The sequence below is a fragment of the Trachurus japonicus genome, chromosome 21 (assembly GCF_045865225.1).
Source record: "Trachurus japonicus isolate A0001 chromosome 21, Traja_1.0".
Taxonomy (NCBI): domain Eukaryota; kingdom Metazoa; phylum Chordata; class Actinopteri; order Carangiformes; family Carangidae; genus Trachurus; species Trachurus japonicus.
In genome coordinates, this window is record NC_140927.1 from 21051825 (window position 1) to 21067411 (window position 15587).

The 15587-nt window shown below is 40.2% G+C and overlaps 1 protein-coding gene across 1 annotated transcript; it reads right to left on the minus strand.

Moving 5' to 3' along the window:
- Positions 1–1912: 1912 nt before the first annotated feature.
- jam2b (junctional adhesion molecule 2b) lies at positions 1913–9345 on the minus strand. Its single transcript, XM_085764623.1, has 10 exons — positions 9186–9345; positions 5887–5952; positions 5342–5455; positions 5047–5196; positions 4213–4394; positions 4023–4131; positions 3816–3923; positions 2552–2570; positions 2389–2449; positions 1913–2230 (listed from the first exon to the last, which is right to left on the minus strand). The coding sequence occupies exons 1-10, from the start codon at positions 9235–9237 to the stop codon at positions 2192–2194; spliced, it is 900 nt and encodes a 299-aa protein (XP_085620749.1). The 5' UTR covers positions 9238–9345; the 3' UTR covers positions 1913–2191.
- Between the last annotated feature and the right edge of the window lie 6242 nt (positions 9346–15587).

Genomic DNA, 15587 nt, shown 5'->3' on the forward strand with positions numbered 1-15587 from the left:
GATACATTCATTGTGCATGTCACAGGAGCTATGCCCATGTACAAACATTGATTTCTGCTACTAGTTCCTAACTCTGTCTGCATTATGGTGCTTAGATTATGCAGAGGAAACATATCCAAAATTCCTCGTTTTTAATGTGTGCCAAAATCTTTACATCAGACAATGCATCTTCTTCAAAGACACTTGGAAGTGAAGCCGACGGAAAACAGCTTTTTCAAGACCTCTAATTTATGGGCACCACAATAAGTAGAACAACGAGTACAAAGGGAGGAGAACAATAGTGCCACTGTCCATAGACCAATAATGGATAAAGGCTGGCATCCTGGAGCTGTAGGCCTATAGTCTGTGCTGGAATGTGCACATTCACTAAGTGCTGTGATGCCATCTAGTGGTCAAAGGGGAAGATGCTTTCCAGTCTATGTAATCAAATGTGTGCACATTAAAAAAAGGCCCTAACCCTGAATACAAAAGACAAGATTATTATATATTTTAAACAATGAAATTCGACTGGACATATATGTTGTTTTTACTGGGAAGCCAGTCATCACTTCCTCTGGAGCAAAAAGAGGCAGCACATTTGAAAAATGGCCTGTAATGAGAATTAAATGTGTAATGTCTCTGTGAGGCTGTATTAGCAATAAGTGTATGTTATTATGTGTATGTACACAATTTCATAAGGCTCCCAATGCCAGTGCTTAATGTAGAGCAAGAATGTATTCACTGTTCATTATTTTGGTCTCATGTGTTTTTATGCCACCATTTGCACCGATGATGAAGGTTAAAGAACCACCAAGGTTATTTTAATTACGTCCTGAGGGGACATGCGTGGTTAAAATATGTTTTATTATGACTGCACTAGAGACTATAAAGTATTATTTAGGTGCTTGAATACCCCAATGTGACACATATTTTACACATAATAGGTGGGTTGTAAATTTGTACATTTATTCCACAATACAGTTTTAACTCCTTATTTCATGCTAATTTATACTGTTGTTTCATCTTAGCTTGGTCCATTTATCCACCCACCCATCCATATGGTCATGTAGGGAGGAGGGTACACCCTGGACAGGTCGCCAGTCTGTCAAAGGGCCGACTGTTTTGGCTTTATGCCTATACAGTAGGTGGCATAAGAGAGCCATATCTGATTACTATTGTGAATAACTTTTCAGATATAAAATCTGCTGTAGTGTTAAAGTAGCTTGCTAAAGTATGTGGCCAATAACAATATTAAGCAATAATGTTGTATGATACATATACAATGGATAGAGTGATTTGGCTGAATTATACTTTTTGTTAATGAAGGAATAAAGTTTTCATCTAGACTGGTGAATAAACAGCTGTTAATGCAAACGCTAGCTGTGTAGCAGTAGTTTAGTGATAATTTGTATGGAGGACTGTTACTTGTTGGCCATTAGCCCTTCTGTGTGGCTGTTTGCCAATAAACCAACACATCATGCAGCTATGATTCAGACAGCCAGATTTGTTTTCTCATTTTCTTTATTGTTCATGAAATAATAAGCACCATTCAGTGTGTGCAGACACCTGTTCGTTCGTCACTCACTTCACATCATTTAAATTTGTACAACCCAAGAATAAACACAAAAACAATTACATCACAAGATCAACACACAAACAGTTTTATAAAAAATATATTTAAAAATGACAAAGATAAAACATTAACTTCATATAAAACAACATGAATCTCTATATGTCAATATTAACTGAAGGCAATAAGAAGGATACAGCCATCTGTGACTCAATTTATATACAGTACTTGCCGATGTCAGTGTGTGTAGTTACAGTGACTTGCCTATAGGTGGCATGAGAGAGAGTCATATCTTAAACTGATGTGCTAAAAAACATGATAAAAAAAACATATTACAGAGCTTCTTTTTTTTTTAAAGTTGAGTTGAATCTTGCCTTTATGGTTCTGTAGGTTTGAAGTAGATTTGGACACAGGATTCGTTTTCCAAACAGGCAACAAACAAATGTCAGTGTTCAGGAGGCAGCAAGGTTTTGCAAAAACTTGTTTGTTTTGCTTGATATCTGACAATATATCTGTGCATGTGTCCGTCCAACGCAGCAGTGAGCAGACGTCCATGGGCGCGGTGGTGACAGTGGAGTATGTTTCCAGTGTTCACGTTAGAGTTGGGATGGTTTGGAGTCAGACTGAGGCAGTGTTTCAATCTCAGATCATGAAGGACTGAGTTTGTTTGTAGTGCTTGAACTGTTGAGAGCAGAGAGAGACATACAATAAACCATTTCCTTTAAGTCGCCAGGGACCAGTGTTATCAGCGATTTATCAACAGCATTTAATGGCAACCCAAATTCATAACAGCAAGCAAAACAAGCCCTGACACGATAACAAACCCTTTGATCACTCACGTTGCGGGTGGAAGGAGGCGGGGGAGGAGGAGGAGGAGGAGGAGGGTTGTAGGACTTGGTGCTGAAAGACAAAGGGTGGCAGTTCAGTCTGAGCTCATTACCAGTCAATAACACACACAGCTAGAGGCCAAACCAGGGCCTGGGTGAAAAGGGAGGCACTCACCTTTTTGTTTTCTTTCCCTCTGTTCAAAGACAAAACAAAGAGAGCAGGTCAGTGAACACAGCAGAGTTAATGCTGTTACCTGATGTTGGACGTGTTCCTCATCATCAACACTTAGTCAAATCATCCTCCTTACATCCTTTACTTGTACTTAGGTTGAGTATTTTCATCATTCAAACTAGTTAACATTTGAGAAGGTCCTGTCCCTGCATTTTAGTTATTCAGTTAACAATCAGCTTCACAGTTATGATGCATTCATCAAACCACCCAAAAGAAATGGTTAAAAGGAACTCCACTACAACTACAACACACAGTGATGGACTGTGTGTGCTTTTGTTCAGTGCTTCTTGACTTGATATGAGAAGTTATGAAGACAATTTCCTGTTAGTTGTGTTTGAAAATAAGATTTCATTTCATTTCAAACCTTGATTTATTCAGGGAAGCCAATTGAGAGCAGGCTCTCTTTTTCAATGATGCATTTCTTCAAGATGCATTTGTTTGGTTTATTATACATCAATACTACATGATTCACATATTATTGCAATTAAGTACTGTTAGGTCAGCCTTAGTCTTCAGTCCGGTCTGACACTTTTTTGTGTCCCTAGTTTTTTGCAGTGTGTTTGTGTATTTATTTTCTGAATTTGTAGCATGTTTGTGATTTTGATTGTGTTGCCTTAAAGCAGAAGTACGCGATCCGGTCATTTTGGCTAACTTCCTGTCAGCCGATGGAGTTAGCAGTCCCCGCCCTCGTCCCTACGTCACCACATTCATGCGCATCCCTTGGCTGCACACACAGAGAGGACCGCCCCTTTATGCCGTTTTCTCTCCTCATTGGTTAAAGGTTGTAGGATACAAGGAAAGTTTTCTCCTCGGCTTACAGCAGAGCAGAGTGACTGACAGACCCGTGTTTCAGACCAAACACTCTATGTAAGTGATTGCTGTCGGAAGATATAACTATTTAAGACTCATATTAACACAAATATTTCGCTTACTTCTGCTTTAAGTTGCAGTGCACTGAGCTCTGAGGGCCACCGTACAAATCCCCTCTCCAGCTCTTCTCATAGTTTAGCACTTTAGATTTTTGCATGAACAGTAGAGTCAAAGACACAAGCCAATGCTTTGTTGAAAAATAAATAGCCGGTTGCTGAGGATATTGCAATATTAAACACATGCATGTGATCCTCAAAGTATTAATGAATCAATACTTTATGAGAAGGAGAACAAATATTATGAAATCTTAAGTTTAATAGCAGAGCTCTATACTCACTCTTGCAGCAGCCTCGGCGTCGACACACACACACACAGATGCAGCAGAAGAGGACGAGCGTCAGAAAACCTGCAGCTCCTACAATCAAAATGGTCATATTCAAAGGATCTAGAAAGAGGAGAGAGATATTTTCCTCTTCAGTCTTAAGTTAAATGAAGCATTGCACGTGAGCATCAGCAACGTGTAGTTCTATGGAAAACCACTTACAGTCAACAATTTTCAACTGCTGGGCCACACAGCTCTTTGGCGCCCCCACACTGTTGGAGGACTCACAGCGGTACATCCCCGAGTCAGTTTTGGACACACTCTTGAACTTCTGCTCAGGACAGAGAAGGGAATAAGAGGTCAGGGAGAACATGTAGAGAGAAAACGTGTAGGTATATCAGTGCGCACTCACCAGTGTGCCCTTGTTTGTGTCAACGTTGTACGGGGAGTCTGCCGTGGACGTCAGAGCCTTGTTGTCTTTGTACCAGCGGTAGGTGGCAGGAGGTACGCTCAGCTTGTCCTTACAAAGAAGCTCGAGGCCTGAGCCCACAAACACAGAGCTCGGCACCTCACAGGCCGGGACATGAGGAGGCACTGAGGGAGCAGAGGGCACGACTTGAGTATATATGAATATTTTTGTCATTTTCTATTTTTTTTGTTGTTTGGTGGTCTTAACTGTTAATTTATTGTAGCCTTTAAATCCACAAACCACAATATATGATGCCAAATTGATGTTAAAGCTATAGAGACATAGAGAAGATATATTTTCCCCAAACTCTCTTCAGAAAAACAGCCAAAGTGCAAGAATTCTCCAAAATGACCGATATCTTCCATGCGCCTCTTTTTTTTCCCACTTTTTGTTGTTGCACTGAGGGTGCAGCCTGTTCTAGCACACATGAGATAACGCCTGGCTGACACATGCAATTCACAGTCCCCATTTGACTTTAACCAGCACTGCGAGAGGAAACTGGAGCCTGTGGATTAAAAGGCAGCAGCACTAAACCAGTCAAGCTGTCACTGGTACCATTTATTCACTCATGTTTCTGTCCTTGAGAGTGACAATGAAATGCAAAAAAAACTCAAAACTGATTTCTAAAAAGCAGCATCATATTTTTCTTGTCAGGCTTTGTAACACAAGTTAGGACCAAGACATGGAACTGGATCGGATCATTTTAAACTCAAATAAAGTAGACCCTGGTGGGGGTGGTTGTGGTGAATATATTTACACGTTCACACAAACGCCTACCGAGCACATTGAGGGTCACGATAGCCTCTCCCAGGTTGGTGTGGTCCTCGCTGGCAGTCACCTCACAGCGGTACTGTCCTGAGTCTTTCTGAGTCACAGAGTGAATTGTCAACGTCGCTCCGTCTATCCTGGCCCGGCCTGCGTACGACCCTGATGTGGGGAAATCAATTGGAAAGACAAGACAAACAAAATCAGAACAATGATTATAAGAATGACGTCAAGAAAAAGAGCAAAATATGAACTTTTTGAATTCAGGGTAGACAAAGGAGTAGATGCAGTAAAATCTGTCACTCACCAGGAAATTTGTTGTTGAAGTACACAAATGTCACCCCACTCTTCCCTTGCTTCTTCCACTCGATTCGAGGGTTCGTATCTTTCTCTGTCCTGAATTCACAGGCCAGCACTGCGTCTGAGAGACAGGAAACAGCAGCAGATTTACCCTTGACATCTCAATGTGCATATGTCTACTGTGTCTGTGTTAAAGTAGGCGATTCACATTTTTAGCATCGAATGAAACTTCCTGAAATGTACAGTGTCAGTGTACAACAAAGATAAAATTCAATTTGTTATGCCAGTCGCTTCTAAAATCTGCATTAATCTGTTTTGCACCACTTTGACTTTTGATTTCCATGCTTTGATCTCAGATCCACATTCCTGTGTATATCTAATATTACTGTCATCTTTTCTTTCAGTTGTGCACCCACATATTTGTAATCTGAAGGTTTTTTTATTCTTGATGTTTAGAGTTTAATGGCAAAATTCTGTGTAATCAGAGTGAGACAGTAATGAGATATTAAAGGACAAGAAGACAGATGCCCAGAAACATCAAGTGTATCTCACCTGTGTGCTCGTGGACCTCCACTTTGGGTTTGCTGGTGCTCACAGACACCGACAGACAGACTGGGCCTGTTTGGAGGAGAGAGGGTCAGTTAAAGTCATGAACTGATAATCATGTTTACCAGTCCAACGACCTTTCAGTCTTTTCTTGTCATGTTCGTGATGAGAAACAGAGTTACATCTCACTGTAATATATCTATAGGTCAAACCAGGGGCCGGCCGGGGCGTCCTGGACTGCAGTGCAATCAGAGAGCAGAAGTACAATCTGACATGTAAACAGGATAAAGCGCCACAGCCTCCACATACCAGTCATGGATTAACACTGAAAAACCCACACACCCTCACTATGTAGGAAAAGTAAAATGTACACACACTTTTATCCCCACAACAGAATATAATGAGCATCTGTTTACTTTCAGTGTAGATGCAAACACACACAAGTTTGTCCCTCTGTATTAGTGAGGACCCACTGGATGTAACATATTCATGAATCCCTAATCCTGAAATACACTGGATTTTACCCTGAGCCTTAAAACTGAGTCTTTAATATCCTCATAACACAGATATGTTCTCATTATGATGGGTTAAAACTGAGATGAGGCCTCTCAAAGATAGAAATACAAACCAACACACACACACACACACACACACACACACACACACACACACACACACACATTGAGGGTGTAGCCTCATCCTGGTGGTGCCAGGAGCGGTGGTGTGCAGGAATGCAGGTGATGGATGACTCTTCGACAAGCAGCTTTAGTCTGACCTGATAGCCTCTTTTAGTCATCTGTCCTTTCAACACACACTCACACACTCACTAGGTGATCAATGACTGTACATTATAGTTAATGTTTTCCCACTCACATAATGCAGCCTGTGTCTAATTTGACGTCACGTTTTTGTTGCAATAGTTCTGACTGGAAATAAAGTTCCCAAAGCAGGAAACAGTGGAGAGCTGATCAGTGACTTAAGTAAATTGCAACCAACAAGGAAGTAGCTGACCTCAATATGGATGGGAAAGAGGTGGATTATGCTGCAGATAAGAGGTTCAGTCAATACTGCCCTGCAAATTACATTAACTCAAACTGTGATTTGATGATTGCACACCATGAGCTCTGGCTCAGGTTATTTCAGACAGTATAGAAGAAGAAGTACATGTTATACCTTTAACACGTTTGCTGCTTCAGTGCAGTTTTTAGGTAGTTGTGCTATATGTTAATGTTTCCAATTTAATATTTTCTAAATATATAATGCTGTACAGTAGGTAAAGTATATGTGTATGCGTGTGTATGGGAGTGTGGTGCACACATGCATGGAAAGTATGCTTTTCTTATTTAAACAAAGCAGCTCATTATGGTAGTAACCTTACCCTTCTCAGCTGGCACAACACACACACACACACACACACACACACACACACACACACACACACACACACTCACTCACTCACTCAGGCATCAGCGCCACACACTTGTGAGGATTTACACTGGTTGAACTTTTAACCCTGAGTCCTCTGCAACGTATGCTTTACTTTGAACTTCAGTCTAACTTAAACTTAAACTAAAAGTCTGATTTAACACTAAACCAGAATCTTTGCAATGAAGTGAATTCATCACACATGTAAATAGTATTTGTAGACAGATGTAATTGTAAAAATCTATTCCAAACAAAGTAAATGGTCATGGATAGATAACATTAGATTATCCATTGGCACTGATCTGAACTGGATTTCTAATAATATTCAAATGCATGTATTTAGGATTACATTGCAATTACAGTAAATAAAACATCCAAATAATGTTTTAGTAAAATACATTTTTTCTTAAAATATTCCAAACAAATCGCTTTAATAGCTTTGTACAAACAGAAGATAAAGATTTCAATCTTCTCATCGCTGTCAGTTCCTCATGAGCAAATTCCTCAAAGATCAAAACACATGGATGTAAAAGCTGTAATTATTGACATAAAGCATGTTGTCTGGAAAAGCAGCCTCTGCCCTTTAAAATTCCCATAGCAACTTCAAATACATTTTCTAGATAGCAAGTGGTGCTTTTCATCTCTGTCCAATTAAGAGCAGGGTCACTCAGGGGCTATCTCCAAACTGACCACGGCGGAGTCGCAAAACTCCTCCGCTGGGCCGTCTGATCAGTGTGTGGATCTCAGGCTCAAACGGCATCAGAGTGGGTTCCGAGTGTAAACAAAAAGCACACCCTTGACCACTCCCTGCACAATCTCAGGCCCCTGATACAGTCTGAGGACACATCGAACCTCCTCCTCATCCGATTGTGGCGTTATGCACAAGATCAATCACTGAAACTCAAGTCAGTAAAACAAATCCCCCCCCCCACACCTTGCTTTATACTTCTGAAGACAAAAGTAAACACAGTGTTGCTGCCAAAACACAACCTCAGCAAATGTATATCAACAAGACACTTGGATTATGCATTATTTAGACATACCTTTCATCAAAAAAAGTCTTCGGTAAATTATTCAAAAATCTAATTATTCTGCTGCATTTGTCAGGGACTGTATGAAAATATCAGGGAGGAAAATCTGGTGACATTGGGGCGATTTCTAAATCATCTTTTAATTTCTCCTCAACCCAGATTCAGACTATTTTTTATTGTTTTTTTTTTTATTTTTTATTATTGAATAAGGAATTAAGCCATATTTAAATATTATGAATATAGGACACATATCCATAGTAATTAATTATTGAATGTATATGTTGCCTCTATTGCTAAATTGAGCTGTACCAATGTGGTTGAAATCTGGGGGTGAGTGAAGCATGTGTTCCTCTCTGTGTAAGAGAAGTTTAGAAGAAAAAAAAAAGATCCTATGTCATTAGTAAAACATTAGCTGCATCAACACTCCCCTCACCAATAATTTTCATACAATCCCTTATCTTTTATAGGCTCTAGTTCTCTGTTTCTCCTGCCCACACCTCAAGAAACTTTCCCTCTTTAAAAGTAGTTTGAGACTAAATTGAACCAAAATGTTGGTCAGAATAAGATATTAGCTACATCAAGTATAATTAATAAAGAAAGGCAGGCTATCAAAAAGGTGAACGGCTTCTTTCATTTTTGTGCAATAAACTTTTCTATTTATTTAGGCTACAATTGAGATTATATGCCTGCACACGTCATAAACAGTCCATTACGTATTTTGCTATTTTACCAATCTGAAAGCCTTAAACACATAATCTACTGTAAGTAAGCTTAAACCAAAATAATGTCACTAAAACAAAAGTTATTTTTTGTTTTGTTTTTTTAAAAGGCAACAACCAACAAACTCACTGTGCAGTAAAGTGATGAGAAGAGGCAGCGCGAGCATCTCCACGGTCCTCATGGTGGGCTCCAGTCCGTCCTCAGGTCTGAGTTAGTCCGCTCTGGTGGGTTTCTGGGTTTTTACTTCAAACTCCTCAACAGCTTCTTCAAGTTTCATCTGCAGCGTGCGAGTGCGCGTTCACGTATGCCGGACAACTGACGAGGGGCGCGCACAGGCGGGAGACCACCGACCAAGTAGGGGAGGTGTCTTCTGTGTTTGGTCTTCTTTAATCTGTCGTGTTAGTGTTGTTAGCAGCTATAGCTACAGTAGGCTATGATTAATACCATGTTCAACGCCTTTTACATTAAAATATATAGGCTATAATTACGTTGACATTAAAAGAAAGAAAATTAACTTAAACTAGATAATTTCCTGCAAAAAAATTGAGACATGATCATCTCTCTCTTTATGAATACCAACATAAACATAAACATAAACACCACAAATGTCTTAGATGTTCCTAATTATCTGATTTAACACACCTGCTGTCAGTCTGGCCTCAGATGTTGCCATGGTGATTTTACCTGCTCAGTCTTTACTGAGTGAGAATAACCTCAGGCCTACAACTATCCTATCTGTCATCATTGTTAAAGTGTAATAATGTAAGTCAAAGGTATGGAGGACCTGAGGGTTCAACACATTTGGAGTGGGAGGACCGGGGTTTGAATCCCAGTCCCATGGCTCGTGCGTTGCCTGGGTCAACAAGATCTGCAGAAGAAGAGCTTATTGTCTTATAGGCAGGGCTGTAGCCAGGGTTTAGAAATTGGTGAGGTCCAGGGGGGTGGGTTACAGTTCACATTATTTGACAAAAAACTATGCATCACTTTGGACCCCTCTAGCACATCAAAATGACCCAAAATGATATAAAGTAGACTTAGACCTTTTCTCATAGACCCATTAGATATGAAAGGAGGCTCCCACATGCTTGAGCTTTACACCGCTTGCCCAGCATTTCCACCACTAATAATAATAACAAAAAACCGATAGAGACAAATGGATATATTTATCGAAAATGGAGCCATTAACAAGTGTGGGTAACGTAGATTCATGAGACTTTTTTTAATAACCAAATACAAATGATCAGAACAGACATGCCCTGTGATTTTCAGCCCTCTGATTATATTACAGTCTGATTATACAAGTCAGGTCGTGTAATGTTTATTTCTCCTCTATAATAAACATTCCTTTTCCATTTCCTACATTCCCATTCGGAGTTTGCAGGTATGACACATGTGCATATATGTGCGCGCACACATACACACTGTTGCTGTGCTGTCTCTCTCTCCTCTGCTGTCTGGACTGAGCTTCCTGGCTGTACTTTTGGGCTACCAAGTCTGCATGGACCTCCACAGGGCCGTTGCTAGGAATTCTGTGCCCCCTGAAAGAATACTAAAGTGGGCCCCTGACTTTTCCACTTTTTTTCTTTGACTATGTATGTATTATAATTTTTTATTTAGCCTACTTTGTTTTGATGCTAATGCAGTATTACTATGAGTATTAGTCAGGGTCTAAGCAGAATAATTCAGTCATACAAAGATTAGACTACTTGTGTGCCCTACTGGGCGCTGGGCCCCTAGAATTATCATCACCTTTCTCCCCTATACAACGGCCCTGGACCTCCATGGGCTTTGATTTTGGTTCTCAACGGACCAGACCGGCCCAACCAGTTCGAGCCACATTCAGTCCAAAAACATAACTCGGTCAGGTCAGGTTGTGCCTCGGGCTTTGCTCGCTCTCTCTCTCCCTTTTTTGTGGGCCACTGTAAGATTTCAGACGAAGTGAGTACTGTAGGTCGGCATCGGGTCCAGGCTTCAACACCCGTGGGTCGAGCCGGGTCAGCTTTTAACTTTCAAGTCTGTTAAAACTCCAGCTTGATGCCAGGAGCAGGACTTCACCGAAGCAGCAGACGGACGTCACTGACGTAATGATGGTAAATGTTTTCAGCGAATCAACAATCAGAGAAAAGTGTAAATAACACATTAGACGCTGGAATGTAAGAATAGAGCTTGTTTAGTCATTCGGAAATGAGTACACACTGGAACAATAAGTCAGATTTGGCGTGATATTTCTCTCTTGAGCGTGAGAGCGTGAGATTGAGGCTGAATGCGTGATTGTCACGGCCAATGCGTGAGAGTTGGCAACCATGCAGATTAGAGGTTTGAGATACAATAATGTACAGATAAATGGTTGTGATTTCTGACAGCAGCAGCGAGTAGCTAACATTAGCTTACCTGAAACAGGATAAATAAACCCAGCACAGTAACATTATACAGATTAATGTTAAGTATAACTTACCCAGATAACGAAAAAATAAGTAGTTCTCACGAGAAAACTAACATTGTTATCTCGAGATAATGAAAAAATAAGTCGTTCTCACGAGAAAACGGACATTGTTATCTCGAGATAACTAAATAATAAATCGTTATCACAGTAAAAAAAAAACGGTAATTAAAAATATAGGCTATATTATGGACGTGGTCGTTCCGGCTTCCGTATAGGTGAAAAGTGTTTTCTGTAAACAGTAGCCGAATATTTCAGTTATTTAACTTACCTCCTGTATCACAAGTTTGAAGCAAGACAAAGCAACACAACCAAACAGACAAAGCAAGATTGTGTGAATGATTGAGCTCAGGCACACAGTAAACAGTACTTAGGTGATTAACACCACAGATATCCTAAATGTTATTAATAATCCCATTTAAAACACCTGTGCTCTCAGGGTGGGGGGCTGTACATTTCTGTCCCACACCTTAGAGGTCAGACATTTAGGCCCAATTTCCTTCAAAGATTTGTGATTTTTCACTGACTAGTAAGTGGTTTGGGCTGTTTTGCAATTTGTAAGAACAGAAGAGTTTAATAACATTTTAACACAAGGACCGCCAGAAAACATTTCCTCTTTCAATGGCCTACATCAAGGCATTTGTGCAGGCATGCAGGAACTAAATCGTCTGGACTATTACTATAAAACTACGTATGTGTATTTGGATGGTAAAATTCACATAGAATAGCCAAACAGAAACGAAATAGGCTATTTTTACGAAAAAGAAAGAAAAATAGGCCACGATAACGAAGCAGGACTTAATATCCTACAGGCTTAGGCTAAATATGATCGAGGAGGAAGGCTATTCTAAAGTGCAGTTCAGACAAATAATTCACAAAAAGATTGCTTGTTATTGTGATCACATGGCACCGATAACAAGACTTTAATAATTGGCACATGATGTAGGCTAAGTAGGCTACTCCTGTGTAATGTTTTCGTGCGAAATATGACTGAAGGCACGCATGGAAGTAGCCTATGGATGCGTCGACATGCCCCCATGAGTTAACAATAAGGAGCTAACATCCTCTCTACAGTGTCACTATAAGGCCTGCTTGCTTTCAAAGCTTAACTGTGAACTAGAAATTGTATTTCCTGAAGGAAATACGTGTGAATGCTGAAAGCAGCTGACACCATTGACAAATAGTGCAAGTAGTGATCAACATGCAAAGGTATGACGAACCCACAAGCTCATGGTCAGTAGACCTTTACTCTGCCACTAGGCCACAGAGAGCACACAGTTGTCTTAGAGCAGTGGTACTATAAACAAGAAACATGTTAAGACAAACCAAGATAGAAAGAGGTAAAGTGAAAAGGTGGGGGGCATATGCATTATCAAGGTTGTTCATGCAAGATCTGAAAATAAGCCAGACCAAGTGGTAGCACTTACAGTTGGCATATAACACAAGCAACTAAGGCAGGAATCGAACCCTGGACCTCATGATTGGCAAGCCGGCAAACTAACCTCTCAAGTGAAGATGAAACATATTGAGTTTTATATACCATCATAAATCAAACACTGTACGATGCAGCAGTAGTTTGAATAGTTTAAACAAGGAGCAAGTTATCACTGGGGGAATGATTCACTAACAAAGTAACTGTGAATTATTGTCCAAACACACAACAAGTTGGCGTGACAGAGAAATGAAGCCATTTCATTCCTGCTTGGTGGTAATACAACCTCTAAACATCTGAAATATGGAAACTGCTTGTCACAGTCTCAGTGCACACACTGTGAAGGCCTCCCTTTAATCCATATCTGCATCCATTCATATTTTACTATTTCACTAGTAGCCTACTATTTCTTTTTTATCTTATCCTCCACTGCATCGGAGGTGAAAAGATGAAGCTGCCTGTGGTTAGTGAGGTTGTTAGTTTTCCACATGTCACCACTGATGAGTGTAATAGGAGGTGCAGAGATGAAACAGCTGCTGGCTGAGCTACTGTGTCCTTGGCTATCAGGTTTCTCACCACACAACGGCACATTGTCACTCACTCCGCGCACTGTGCACACATGCTTATACATCTGTGGCCATATGCACACACAAAGACCCACACAAGGTCCGTGCACGCAGGCACGTGTGCACAAACACACACGCAGAATATGGGTGAAATACTAGCTCACAAAATCTCAGCTGCAGCACCTGTTCGCAGTCAACAGGCCCAGCTGCCGCGCTGTGAGCGATACACACTGTTGTCATGTAACACACACATCCATAACAACACCGCTCAGTGTTCACAATACACGTTGTAATCTCTCATATTGAAGTAAAAGCCAAATTTAAATGTACTTTGGTCTTTGATGACATCAGTGCCAGTCCAACTGTCGTATCTTTAACTTTACTGCACAAAAAACTGCAGCTGGTTTGTGTCGACATTTATAGCAGCATTAAATCAAAGCTCATTTGTTGCATAGTACTACCTTTGCATAAACCTTTGAGCTCAGATTTAAAGCATATAAACTCTCAGTGCATTTGCATTTTCTATAAAACATGAGAACAAATGTCTTCTAAATAAAAATATTTTAAATATTGATTGAACCTGTTAAGGTTTAAAGAAAAGAGATTTGGCCACATGTTGTAACCCAACATTTTAATGGTACCAGTTCTGTTTTGAAGGCGTACATGTAGTGACAACAGTGACTGTGCTGTGGTGCTACAGAGCCACAGCATCTCCAGCTCAACATTTGATAGCGGCATTTCGCTTTTCCCATATATTCTTTTTTATAGAATTATGGCAAAAATACCTAGAGCATTTTATATTTAACATTTATAGATTATAATCTATATTACTGTATACAGTAGATGTGGAGGGAAAGGAGCGAGGGCTGGAGTTTGAGGGTGGGCCCCCGACTGGGTGGAGTCTCAGGTGTTTTTCAACATACTATTTAATTATTATAATTTTCTGAAATAAATGAAAAGGGGCAGGAATATTACTGCTCATGAACACTATAAAAGCACATGAACAGGTGGGAATTAGTACAACGCAGGTTTGACAGTAAATTACAGTCTACCTTTCTTCAATATTATTATTGCTCAGATTTGTTTCATACAGATCAAGATGAAGACACTGGCATTGTTCGCACTGAGCCTGGCAGGTAAGAGATTTCAGTTTTCAGGAGTGTTTTCTACTAAAGATTTATTTCTGTTTTTCTTTTCACAGCGTTGACAGACCAATCAGCATCTGTTCTTTTAAGATGTCTTAAATATACAAAAATTACAAAAAATGAAACTACATGGAGTAAGATTAAAGAAAACTCCTAACCCTATAAAGGAATGTCTATTGTTAAGTTGAAATATCTCTGTTCTACTCTTTGCAGTGACTCTGGCGGTGCCTGCACCTCCTCTTGTTGTGGCTCAAAGTCCTGATTTGGTCAAGGAAGAACAGAGCCCTCTGGTAGATGTGGAGGTGGGGAAGAAGACCGTCGAGGATGTAGATCAGGGAGTTGAAGAGAGGCACATTCACATCAATGCCGCTGAGTTGGAGCCAATGGATGACGACAGTGATGTTGAGCTGACAGAGGTGGAGAAGACAAGCCAAGGTAAAAACCCTGTGGAGGGAAGATTATCACCTGAAAATGACCAGCAACATGTAAATTAATATATCAAGCACACACGGAGAGCGACTTGCTTCACTTTAAAGGAAAATGTCAGGTTCTTAAAACAAGACTGAAAAGCTAGTAATAATTAAATGATCCCTGTGAGAAACAATTGGTTTGTCAGTAAAATTAAGCCATACACGGGAAAGCCTGCCATACATGATGAGTCAGTGCTATATCTCTTTAAATATAACCATGTATTGGCTGATCTAAACAAGAGGACAAAGTGGAAAAGAAAAGACACAATATATACAGTATATGTTATAATTTCAACTTTTCACCACAGGGGGGCGCTATTCTTTGAAGATTGGGGAGAAGCACTATGACATCTCTGTACAAGAAGAAGCTGAGGTATGTATGTTCACCAACATGTGGGGGAAATGCAGCATAAAACAAACCCCCAGTGTGATATGACTGTCTCACTGTTTCCTTGCAATTCTTCTGCCAGGCCAAGTC